The sequence below is a fragment of the Pristiophorus japonicus genome, chromosome 3 (assembly GCF_044704955.1).
Source record: "Pristiophorus japonicus isolate sPriJap1 chromosome 3, sPriJap1.hap1, whole genome shotgun sequence".
Taxonomy (NCBI): domain Eukaryota; kingdom Metazoa; phylum Chordata; class Chondrichthyes; family Pristiophoridae; genus Pristiophorus; species Pristiophorus japonicus.
In genome coordinates this window covers 108,927,246-108,940,341 of record NC_091979.1, presented here as the reverse complement: position 1 = coordinate 108,940,341, position 13,096 = coordinate 108,927,246, and the positions used below count along the sequence as shown (strand labels likewise).

The 13,096-nt window shown below is 43.8% G+C and overlaps 1 protein-coding gene across 1 annotated transcript in view; it reads left to right on the top strand.

Moving 5' to 3' along the window:
- The window catches only part of LOC139259825 (glutamate decarboxylase 1), an 85,294-nt gene extending 75,326 nt beyond the window's left edge, over positions 1–9,968 (top strand). The window contains exon 14 of the mRNA XM_070875667.1: positions 8,268–9,968. Within this exon, the coding sequence (XP_070731768.1) occupies positions 8,268–8,441 (174 nt within the window). The 3' untranslated portion in view covers positions 8,442–9,968. The remainder of the gene's footprint in view (positions 1–8,267) is intronic.
- The last annotated feature ends 3,128 nt before the right edge of the window (positions 9,969–13,096 follow it).

The following is a 13,096-nucleotide window of genomic DNA, read 5'->3' as shown; positions in this document are numbered from 1 at the left end:
CCTGGGGGTCCTTGTGTATGAAACTCTTTTGAGTTTATCTGTGAAAACATAAAACATTAAACGGTGCCACCCGACCTGGGTGACACTCCAGACATTTACAAGGCCCTTTTTTTTTTCCCCCTTTTTTGTGTTTTTTTTTGTGTTTTTTCTTTTTTTTTTTTGTTTTTTTTTTTTTTTTGGGCACTAAAATCACAATTTTTCCCCAGTGCCCCCTATAAAAGGGAAGGGGACACTAAAAGCACCGGCAATTAAAACAAATTAACTTTAAAACGTAAAATCAAATTAAAATTTGGTTGCCGGGCGTGATGATGCACTCCAGTCCCTCCGGTGCCCACCTCTCGCGGAAGGCCGTGAGCGTACCGGTGGACACCGCGTGCTCCATCTCCAAGGACACCCTGGACCGGATGTAAGAGCGGAAGAGAGGCAGGCAGTCAGGTTGAACGACCCCCTCGACCGCCCGCTGCCTGGACCGGCTGATGGCACCCTTGGCCGTGCCCAGGAGCAGTCCTACGAGGAGGCCTTCGGACCTACCCGCTCCCCTCCGCACAGGGTGCCCAAAGATCAGGAGAGTGGGACTGAAGTGCAGCCAGAATTTCAGGAGCAGCCCCTTCAAATAATGGAACAGGGGCTGCAACCTCGTGCACTCCATAAAAACATGGAACACGGACTCCTCCAGACCGCAGAAATTGCAGGCGGCCTGGGAGTCCGTGAACCGGCTTAAAAATTTGTTGCACGGCACTGCTCCGTGCACCACCCTCCAGGCCAAGTCCCCGATGAATAGTGGGAGGACCCCTGCGTAGAGTGCCCTCCATCGGGGACCCCCGCCTCCTCCGGACGGCAAGATGGTACGCCATGGCGTGTCCGGACGGCCGGCGAGGATGGCAAAGTTGAGGGTGTGCAGGAGCAGCCCGTACAGGAAACCCCTCCGCGCGGAACTGAAAGGCACGGAGGGGATTTTCCTTGTGTATGAATCCCAAAAAGTTAGTTTGCAGGTGCAGCAGGTAATCAGGAAGGTGAATGGAATGTTGGCCTTCATTGCGAGAGGGATGGAGTACAAAATCAGGGAGGTCCTGCTGCAACTGTACAGTGTATTGGTGAGGCCACACCTGGAGTACTGCGTGCAGTTTTGGTCACCTTACTTAAGGAAGGATATACTAGCCTTGGAGGGGGTACAGAGACGATTCACTAGGCTGATTCTGGAGATGAGGGGATTACCTTATGATGATAGATTGAGTAGACTGGCTCTTTACTGGTTGGAGTTCAGAAGGATGAGGGGTGATCTTAAAGAAATATTTAAAATAATGAAAGGGATAGACAAGATAGAGGCAGAGAGGTTGTTTCCACTTGTCGGGGAGACTAGAACTAGGGGGCACAGCCTCAAAATACGGGAGAGACAATTTAAAACCGAGTTGAGAAGGAATTTCTTCTCCCAGAGTGTTGTGAATCTGTGGAATTCTTTGCCCAAGGAAGCAGTTGAGACTAGCTCATTGAATGTATTCAAATCACAGATAGATAGATTTTTAACCAATAAGGGAATTAAGGGTTACGGGGAGCGAGCGGGTAAGTGGAACTGAGTCCACGGCCAGATCAGCCATGATCTTTTTGAATGGCAGAGCAGGCTCGAGGGGCTAGATGGTCGACTCCTGTTCCTAATTGTTATGATCTTATGTTCTTAAACAGTAGTAGTGAGGTTGGGGATGGCATCAAACAGGAAATTAGGGATACATGCAATAAGGGTACAGCAGTTATCATGGGTGACTTTAATCTACATATAGATAGGGCTAACCAAACTGATTGCAATACGATGGAGGAGGATTTTATGGAGTGTATTAGGAATGGTTTTCTGGACCAATATGTTGAGGAACCAACGAGAGAGCTCGCCATCCTAGACTGGGTGTTGTGTAATGAGAGAGGATTAATTAGCAATCTTGTTGTGTGAGGTACCTTGGGGAAGAGTGACTATAACATGGTAGAAGTCTTCATTACGATGGAGACTGACACAGTTAAGTCAGAGACTAGGGTCCTGAACTTAAAGAAAGGTAACTTTGATGGTATGAGACATGAATTAGCTGGGATAGACTGGCGAATGATACTTAAAGAGTTGATGGCGGATAGGCAATGGCAGACATTTAAAGATCACATGGATGAACTTCAACAATTATACATCCCTGTCTGGCATGAAAATAAAATGGGGAAGGTGGCTCAACCATGGCTAACAAGGGAAATTAGGGATAGTGTTAAATCCAAGGAAGGAGCATTATAGGGGGACAATTCGTGGGGAATGTGTGCACCCCATGTACCTCAAATTCATGGCACCGTGGGTGGCTCTGCTGCACAGGAGGAGTGGAAAAAGAGTGGGAGAGCTATAGTGATAGGAGATTCGATTGTAAGGGGAATAGATAGATGTTTCTGTGGCCGCAATCGAGACTCCAAAATAGTATGTTGCCTCCCTGGTGCAAGGGTCAAGGATGTCTTGGAGCGGGTGCAGGACATTTTGAAAAGGGAGGGTGAACAGCCAGTTGTCATGGTGCATATTGGTAACAACGATATAGGTAAAAAACGGGATGATGTCCTACAAGCTGAATTTAGGGAGCTAAGAGTTAATGAAAAAGTAGGACCTCAAAGGTAGTAATCTCAGGATTGCTACCAGTGCCACGTGCTAGTCAGTGTAGGAATCGCAGGATAGCTCAGATGAATACGTGGCTTGAGGAGTGGTGCAGAAGGGAGAGAGTCAAATTCCTGGGACATTGGAACCGGTTCTGGGGGAGGTGGGACCAGAATAAACCGAACGGTCTGCACCTGGGCAAGACCGGAACCAATGTCCGAGGGGGAGTGTTTGCTAGTGCTGTTGGGAAAGGGTTAAACTAATATGGCAGGAGGATGGGAACTTATGCAGGGAGACAGAAGGAAGTAAAATAGGGGCAGAAGCAAAAGATAGAAAGAAGAAAAGTAAAAGTGAAGGGCAGAGAAACCCAATGCAAAAATGAAAAAGGGCCACATTGCAGCAAAATTCTAAAAGTGCAAGTTGTGTCAAAAAGACAAGCCTGAAGGCTCTGTGCCTCAATGCGAGGAGTATTCTTAATAAGGTGGATGAATTAACTGCACAGGCAGCAATTAATGAATATGATATCATTGGCATCACGGAGACATGGCTCCAGGGTGACCAAGGCTGGGAGCTCAACATCCAGTGGTATTTAACATTCCAGAAGGATAGACAGAAAGGAAAAGGAGGTGGGGTAGCATTGCTGGTTCAAGAGGAAGTTAACGCAATAGTAAGGAAGGTCATTAGCTTGGATGATGTGGAATCTGTATGGGTGGTGCTGCCAAATGCCAAAGGGCAGGAAACGCTAGTGGGAGTTGTGTACAGACCACCAAACTGTAGTAGTGAGGTTGGGGACAGCATCAAACACGAAATTAGGGATGCATGCAATAAAGGTACAGCAGTTATCATGGGCGACTTTAATCTACATATAGATTGGGCTAACCAAACTGGTAGCAATACGATGGAGGAGGATTTCCTTGAGTGTATTAGGGATGGTTTTCTGGACCAATATGTTGAGGAACCAACTAGAGGGCTGGCCATCCTAGACTGGGTGATGTGTAATGAGAAAGGATTAATTAGCAATCTTGTTGTGCGAGGCCCCTTGGGGAAGAGTGACCATAATATGGTAGAATTCCTTATTAAGCTGGAGAGTGACACAGTTAATTCACAGACTAGGGTCCTGAACTTAAGGAAAGGTAACTTTGATGGTATGAGACGTGAATTGGCTAGAATAGACTGGTGAGTGATACTTAGAGGGTTGACGGGGATAGCCAATGGCAAGCATTTAAAATCACACGGATGAACTTCAACAATTGTACGTCTCAGTCTGGAGTAACAATAAAACGGGGAAGGTGGTTCAACCATGGCTAACAAGGGAAATTAAGGATAGTGTTAAATCCAAGGAAGAGGCATATAAATTGGCCAGAAAAAGCAGCAAACCTGAGGACTGGGAGAAATTTAGAATTCAGCAGAGGAGGACAAAGGGTTTAATTAGGAGGGGGAAAGTAGAGTACGAGAGTAAGCTTGCAGGGAACATAAAAACTGACTGCAAAAGCTTCTATAGATATGTGAAGAGAAACAGATTAGTGAAGACAAATGTAGGTCCCTTGCAGTCAGAATCAGGTGAATTTATAATGGGGAACAAAGAAATGGCAGACCAATTGAACAAATACTTTGGTTCTGTCTTCACTCAAGAAGACACAAATAACCTTCCGGAAATACTAGGGGACCGAGGGTCTAGCGAGATGGAGGAACTGAAGGAAATCCTTATTAGTCAGGAAATTGTGTTGGTGAAATTGATGGGATTGAAGGTTGATAAATCCCCAGGGCCTGCTAGTCTGCATCCCAGAGTACTTAAGGAAGTGGCCCTAGAAATAGTGGCTGCATTGGTGGTCATTTTCCAACATTCTATAGACTCTGGATCAGTTCCTATGGATTGGAGGGTAGCTAATGTAACCGCACTTTTAAAAAAAAGGCGGGAGAGAGAAAACAGGGAATTATAGACCGGTTAGCCTGACATCGGTAGTGGGGAAAATGTTGGAATCAATTATTAAAGATATAATAGCAGCGCATTTGGAAAGCAGTGACAGGATTGGTCCAAGTCGGCATGGATTTATGAAAGGGAAATCATGCTTGACAAATTTAGAATTTTTTGAGGATGTAACTAGTAGAGTGAACAAGGGAGAACCAGTGGATGTGGTGTATTTGGACTTTCAAAAGGCTTTTGACAAGGTCCCACACAAGAGATTAGTGTGCAAAATTAAAGCACATGGTGTTGGGGGTAATGTATTGGCAGACAGGAAGCAAAGACTAGGAATAAATGAGTCTTTTTCAGAATGGCAGGCAATGACTAGTGGAGTACCGCAAGGTTCAGTGCTGGGACCCTAGCTATTTACAATATACATTAATGATTTAGACGAAGGAATTGAATGTAATATCTCCAAGTTTGCAGATGACACTAAGCTGGGTGGCAGTGTGAGGTGTGAGGAGGATGCTAAGAGGCTGTAGGGTGACTTGGACAGGTTAGGTGAGTGGGCAAATGCATGGCAGATGCAGTATAATGGATAAATGTGAGGTTATCCACTTTGGTGGCAAAAACAGGAAGGCAGAATATTAGGAAAAGGGGAGGTGCAATGAGACCTGGGTTTCATGGTACATCAATCATTGAAAATTGGCATGCAAGTGCAGCAGGCGGTGAAGAAGGCAAATGGCATGTTGGCCTTGATAGCGAGAGGAATTGAGTATAGGAGCAGGGAGGTCTTACTGCAGTTGTACAGGGCCTTGGTGAGGCCACACCTTGAATATTGTGTTCAGTTTTGGTTTCCTAATCTGAGGAAGGACATTCTTGCTATTGAGGGTGTGCAGCGAAGGTTCACCAGACTGATTCCCGAGATGGCAGGACTGACATCTGAAGAAAGACTGGATCGACGAGGCTTATATTCACGGGAATTTAGAAGAATGAGAGGGGATCTCATAGAAACATATAAAATTCTGACGGGATTGGACAGGTTAGATGCAGGAAGAATGTTCTCAATGTTGGGGAAGTCCAGAACCAGGGGTCACAGTCTATGGATAAGGAGTAAGCCATTTAGGACCGAGATGCAGAGAAACTTCTTCACTCAGAGAATTTTGAACCTGTGGGATTCTCTACTTACGAAAGTTGTTAAGGCCAGTTCAATAGATATATTCAAAAGGGAGTTAGATGTGGCCCTTACGGCTAAAGGGACCAAGGGGTATAGAGAGAAAGCAGGAATGGGGTACTGAAGTTGCATGATCAGCCATGATCATATTGAATGGTGGTGCAGGATCGAAGGGCCGAATGGCCTACTCCTGCACCTATTTTCTATGTTTCTATAGAGCAGGAGAGTGGGGTTAATTGGATAACTCTGCCAAAGAACAGACACAGGCATGATGGCTTCTCTCCCTGCTGTATCATTCTATGATTGTATGAAGGTGGCAGGATTGTTGAAGGTGTGAGATATACTTTCTGAAGGGATCTGGGGAAGCTCTGAAAAGTTTTGATAATTTGGTGCATTTTCTACCATTTGGAGGGAGCTTTAATTCTGCCATTTAAGCCAAAAGTAATGTATTGTGAAAGGGTTAGAAATCTTTTTAATATGAAAATGAAAGGAGCTAATATGGATCTCAATGTCAAAATAAGTGGGTTAACAACATCCATTAAAATAATAGATGTAGAAATGTCAAATGAAATGATCACCAAGTCATTTTAGCAGTTAGTGCTCTTTTTGAACCTATCAGAAAGGTTTATGTATTTCTACTTGAAATAAAAAAATCATTATTACACATTATAATTGCTGAAAATAAGTAAAGTGTACAAAAATAGTTTCCAAGAACAGTCATGGGAAGCTGAATTTTGTGCTCTCAGATGTATCTGATTAATTACCTCTAGTCTCAGGGTAGCTATTATACTTTTATTAGTTATTAATGTTAATCCTCATATTTCCCCATGGATGTTGAGTACTCCAATATAGGTGGCATAGACTCTATTCCATAGTAACAAAGAGACATTAACTGTGTCTATAAACAAAGATAAAAAAAGCTGTTACAGAACATAACGAGGCACTACGGCTCACACACAGACTGCCAACAGTCCGCACCACACAACACAGCAGTACTCGCCAGTAAAATCCGAAATCCGGAAATCACAGTGTAATTTGTTTAAATTAAATAAAGCTCATCATCATTCCTACCCACTCTTTGGGGAAAATATTAACCCACCCAAGATGGGTGGGAGAGGAGGGGTGGCGTTAAATTCTTAAAAATGGGAAACTCAACCTGATCCACCACAGACGAGTCTACTTGCGGTTTAACCATGGCAGGTTGTGGGAGGGCTCGGGGCGGGGGCGGCGGGGGGGTTGTGGGCAATTAACGCGCTCTCGGTAATTTCAATACATTAATGAGGCTATATGCCACAGATTTTAGCAGCCATTTGGACTCGAGAAATCTGACAGCTAATGGAAGGTGAGAACTGTTGGCTGCAGCAGATAAGTGCTTTTTCCAGTACTGCTTGTGGGATAAGAGGAGCATGAGTGTTTCCCAGGGCCCCACGGTCTACCTTCCTCCCCACGATCCAATTCCCCCATGTTCCGATCCCCCCCCATGATCTGATCCTCCCGCGATCCGATGCCAACACCCCGTGATTTCTCCTTCCCTCCTCTCTGGTCCTTCCCACCCAGCAGCCGGCTAGTCTCGCAATCAGAGAAAAAAATGTATTCCCCACATTTCCAGGTTTTCCAGCCGCTAAAAGTCGTCCCCTCTCCTTTCCCACCGCCCCTTAAATATCGGGCCTTTATGTCCAAACCTGACAGTTCCACCATTTAAGTTAATATAATCACACTAGAAATCATTCTCCTCCTGAAAAAAAATGGCTGCAATTAGCCTTGTTGAAAGTAAACTTTCGTATAAAACAACAGTCAGGCATTGTCCAAAAGTTCCTTTCAGCTTGGTTCTTATATACAACTTCTTTGAGACCAAACACTGAATAAAAACACCTGTAACAGTGATTCCCAGAAACTATTAGCTCTTATTAAATTTTTTCTGCTTTAAGTTTGCGTGGAATCAAAAGTGTAAGAATTGAAAATGGTTCTATCAACCTTCAGTTCTCCTTCTAATTGATCTGGTTGGTTTGGACAGCCTCCAGTCAAGCCTTTTGACTGATCTGATTGGTTCCTATTGACAACCTCCAATTCCAGTGAAAAAATCGTGAATGACAACAAGTTGATAAAAGGGTTGAAAAGCTGACAGTTGGCATGTATGCAATTGAAGTACCAGTGCAGTGTTCCACTATGTCACCTTGAAGATTAATCTCTAGTAGCAGAATGTGTTGATAGTAATAAAAAAATTACACATTTGTGTAAAAACATGTGTCTCATACAATTTACAATTCAATGAAAAGGTGAAAAGTTTGATAATGTAGCACTGAACAATACTGAATATTAATATCTGTCAACAGAGACATCAAAAAGGTTTGCATATCATCATTAAAGCAGTTATTTGAAAGATGAAATAAAAATCCAAAAAGTGTTGGTGGCACTGTCTGCAAACACAGTGAAACAAATGTCTTTCCTTATTTTTATATATTGATGCCTTTTTATTCCTTTTTGAAATAATACCATTGTGTCTAACCTGTTTTTTATGTCTCTCTTGATCAATGTTCTCCACCAAGCAAACTTTATGAAGTTATTTTCTCCTTATTTTGCATCAGGTTGCTCCAAAAATAAAAGCGCAAATGATGGAATGTGGCACTACAATGGTTGGATATCAACCTCAAGGAGATAAAACTAACTTCTTCCGTATGGTCATCTCAAACCCGGCTGCAACAAAATCTGACATCGACTTCCTCATTGATGAGATAGAACGACTGGGACAGGATCTGTAATGAGTTAAATTGATTTGTTTTGCCATTACCAAGCAATGCTTTCTCCTGAAACTGGTTACAATGTACAACAAATGTGTTTTATTTAAAGATCTGTGCAACACATTGCAGTACTGTCAGGCAATCTGTAAATCCGTTCTTTAGCCAGTGAGTATTTATTAGAAGTAATTATTTAAGAGATACAAAATCTAACTACATATTGTACTTACAAGTGAGCCTCAGCATGTATGTTCCTTTGAAAGAGCTCAGCGATGTCTGAACTGTGAGTACTGTGGACAATGTGCAGTGAATTTAACCCATAGAGGTAAAATGTAATTCTATTATAGTAGACTTACTTAGACCGTGCAGAAACGTTTCTCGTAGCTACACTGTGTATTGGTGCTTTTTGTCATAATATAAAATTATGGAGTGTGAAGCACCACATTTTATTCTAGATGCATCACCCCCTTAGTTGTGATTCTGGGGTAAGAGTTACATAATTACTGTAACTGATATAAACTAAATGTCTTTCTAGAAAAATATTAATTTTGTGTAGATTGTGTATATTAATGTTAACTGATTTTTGTGAAAAAGAATAAATGTAATAGTTTTACAGTAACAGACCTGTTTAAAAATGTAGGTATATAACAAAATATTTGCTTATTTATATCCAGAAATTTACTGTCTTACAGAGGTGTCTAGTATTTTCTTCCATTTGTATGTACTGTATCTTTATTTATATAATACAATATCAAAGGAGTTCTAAATAATGTTTATGGTATTTTAGTGTATATGTGAGCCAAAGAATACAGCAAAATAATAGTGACAATAGTATTTCTATTTAGTCTGGACTATTATGCAGCCTTTAAAGTAACAAGTGAAATATATTGCTGCACTTATTGAATAGTATATATATATGTAAAACAAAGTATTGCATAAAAAATAAAACAGCCTTCACTGTACTGTAGTTTATGACTTTACTCACAAGTTGGCACCTGGATTTTCAGATATTACTCGATATGTTAACTACAGATAATTTGTTCAGTGTAGAGATTTTTTTTAAGGCAAAGGTCCAAATGCAGAAAACATGCTTGTAGTTCTAGTTCAACAAAGATCTACAAAAAGCACCCAGGAAAAAAAAAGATATTGCAGCATTGTAAATCGCTGTCTTTAATCTGAGTTCTGTGAGTTTAAGGGAGCCAGCAGGAGCTATTATGGATGAGCCTAATTTTAGCATTGTAATAAGCCCATAAGTTTTGATTTATACAAATATGGTGTAATTCATGCTGTTATTTCCGAAGGAGCTGAGCCAAACTTTTCATTTGTTGTGTTCTATTAGACAACAGTAATCTTGGTGGTTTGCAATCTGGGTCTAAATTTGATTGGGCTTGGGCTAGTTTGGGTCAGTCTAAACATGACAGCTGAACTGGAGATAGTTTACTCATCCTTAAGAGCTAAAATTTTCAATTGGAAAGTTGAAACATGTGTTTTTGAGACAGTATTGTCTGTACACAATGAATCTTCTACCTACCTGTGGTGCAGAATAAAGAATAAAATGGGAAAACATTGTCAGATATTGCTACAATACATTCAGTGTTTTTTTATGTCCTACTGTACAAGCATTATTGCAGAAATGGTTATTTTTAGGAAACAGGGTTTTCTGCAATGTGAGCTGATAATTGAGAATCTGACCTGTTTTGCTTTCACAGCCACAAAAGACAAAAAGGAGGTCGAGAGACTCTTGGCTGAATCTTAACTCCCACAAACGGGGTGGGCTGGGGTCATGTCAGAGGTTAAACTGCAAAAAATCTGGAACAGGAATCAAACCCGCCCACTTCAGTTTTAATGGAGACGGGATGAGAGGTGGGTGAACAATCTACTCGCGGGTAGCAGGTTGATCATTGAAATATAATAATGAGGCTGCCTGCCTTCATTTTAATAGTGATTCTATTTTTAACCACAGGCAGCCGGGTTTCCTGGGCCTTGGGGAACTTGGCAGCTAAAAGCAGACGAGAAGGGCTGAATCCATGAGGCAAGCGCCTTTACAGTATTGCTTGTGTGCCAGGAGGAGGAGGAGTGCTTCCTCCGGCCCATAAGCTACCCAGTAACCTTTCACCGCAATCGGTCTGCTCCCCTCCAACCACCATGGCAGCAACCCTCCCTGCAATCGGTACTCCCCACCCCCAACAGGCAACCATCAAACCTCCCCAGCAATCAGGACCCACCCCCCAGACCAACATTGGACCCCTATCCCCCTGCAATTGGGGCCCCCCAGAGCACCATCAAATCTCTCCCGCCTTCCCCCCCCCTCCCCCACAATCAGGGCCCCCACAGACCAACATCGGACCCCGCCCCCTGCAATCGGGACCCTCCACTGACCATCAGCGGAATCACCCCCCTGCAATCGGGACCCCCCCACTGAGCACCAGCGGAATCACCCCCCTGCAATCGGGACCCCTCATTGACCATCAGCGGAATCACTCCCCTGCAATCGGGACCCCCCACTGACCACCAGCGGAATCACCCCCCCCTGCAATCGGGACCCCCCACTGAGCACCAGCGGAATCACCCCCCCTGCAATCGGGACACCCCTGACCACTATCAGACCCCCCCCCACGCAATCGGGATACCCCCAGACCACCATTCGACCCCCCCCCCCCACTGCAACCTCACAACAGCGCCCACTCCCCCTCCCCACAGAACTTTCCTCCAGGCTAAAATCCAGACCTTTTATCCTCAAAATGTTGGAAGAATAGTGAGGTGACAATTGTAAACAAGCATGTATGGATAATTTTTAAATACTGATACTATCCATTTCAGCCCAGAAATTTGGAGTATCATTAGGTTTATAATGGCGTATTCATAGAAGAATTTTTTTTAACCCAAAAAAGTCACACTAATGCTTTTGTGTTGAATCGCAGCAACCTGTTTTAAAATTTTATATATACATTGCAGTATTCTGTAAAATTGTGCATTGTATATATCCGATAACTATAACGGTAACCGTGTTATGTTTATTCAATATAATGGGCTAAAACTTCCATTTTTTTTGCCTGCTTAACGCCCACTTAACGCCTATTTTACCGCTGAAATTACGTATAATGCCCATATAGCGCCCATTTTGGTACAAAATGGAAACTGACAGGCATTTTTGGAAACTTAACGCCGAGCGTTACTTTCCCCATGTGCTTAACGCCGGGAAAAAATATTACCGCCCGCCCACTTTTTTTGTGCGGAATCAACAGGATGGGCGAATTCAACTCTCAGCGTTATTTTCTGCACGGAATTAACGGCAAGATTCAATATTAACGCCTGCCGACTGTTTTTTGTCGTAAAGAGCATATTTACCCAAACTAGCGGCCATGGAGATCGCCCATCGTCAATTTCACCTCCTCGCACACATTTCGACCACAATATCGCTCGCTCAATAAACCGCGCACAGAAAGTGAAACTAACATGGAAAGACATGTGTTCTAGATCACATGTCGCGTCCTTTAAAAGGCTACTGTGCTTCAACCTCGGCAGAGTTCGGATGTACTGTGCAGGACTTTGGAGTTGATGTGAACATTTCTAAAAACATCTTGACCACACTGTGAAGGATTGGAATTGAAGAGGTGTGTTCATTGGGACATTCCTTGTTTGTGAGCAATCGGTGGAAAACAGAGAGCTACTGCAATGGGGCCTGTCCTTTCTCACCATCTCTTGGTGACCAAATACATGCAGCAGACTCGACAGCGCGAAGGAACGCTGCACTGCATTATGTGCCCAATGTACAAAGTGACAGACAGATGAGGAGGACCAGACGTTACACCCCCCGCAAGTACAGGGAGAAGCATTCTTACCTCGACTTGCTCGACACCACCTGCCTTCGGAGACTGCGCTTCCACAAAGAGGTTATCACTGAGGTATGCCAGCTGATAAGGGCAGATCTGCAGCCTGCCAGCACCATCAGAACTGCACTGTCCGTCGAGGTAATTAGGTTCATACAGCAGTGCCTGGTCTCCAGTCGTCTTGGACCTCCTTGCCACTGGACCAAGACCTTGCTCAGCTAAGCCTGTGTGGCGGCCAGTGTGCAACAGCCACCCCACGTTAAAAGAAATCATGCACAGGCATCTTCCACACCATTAATATGAAGTTTGGGACTTGGAACATCAGGACCCTCATGGACAAATTCAACAGCGACAAGCCGGAACGCCACACCATCATAATTGCCCGGGAACTTAGATTTCAACATCGCTGCCCTAAGCAAGACCCGGCAGGCAGGGAAAGGCCAGCTCAAGGAAAAAGGTGGAGGTTACACCTTTTTCTGGAAAGGGAAACCAGAGGAAGAACGCCGCCTTCACGCAGTTGGCTTCGCCATCAAAAATGAGCTGGTCGACTGCCTCAAACCCTGCTGGGTTAGCGAACGTCTCATGACTCTTCGACTCACCCTATCCCGGAACTAATGTGCCACAGTCATCAGTGCGTACGTCCCAACACTCGACATAACGGATGAGACCAAAGAGGGTTTGTACTCCACCCTCTCAAAATCCCTGTCCCGCATCCCCGCGGGTGACAAACTGATCCTCCTAGGTGACTTCAACACTAGGGTCAGCAAAGACAGAGCCCTCTGGGGAGGCGTGATTGGCAGAGAGGGGGTAGGGAAAGCCAACTCCAGCGGTACCCTACTCCTGACAAAA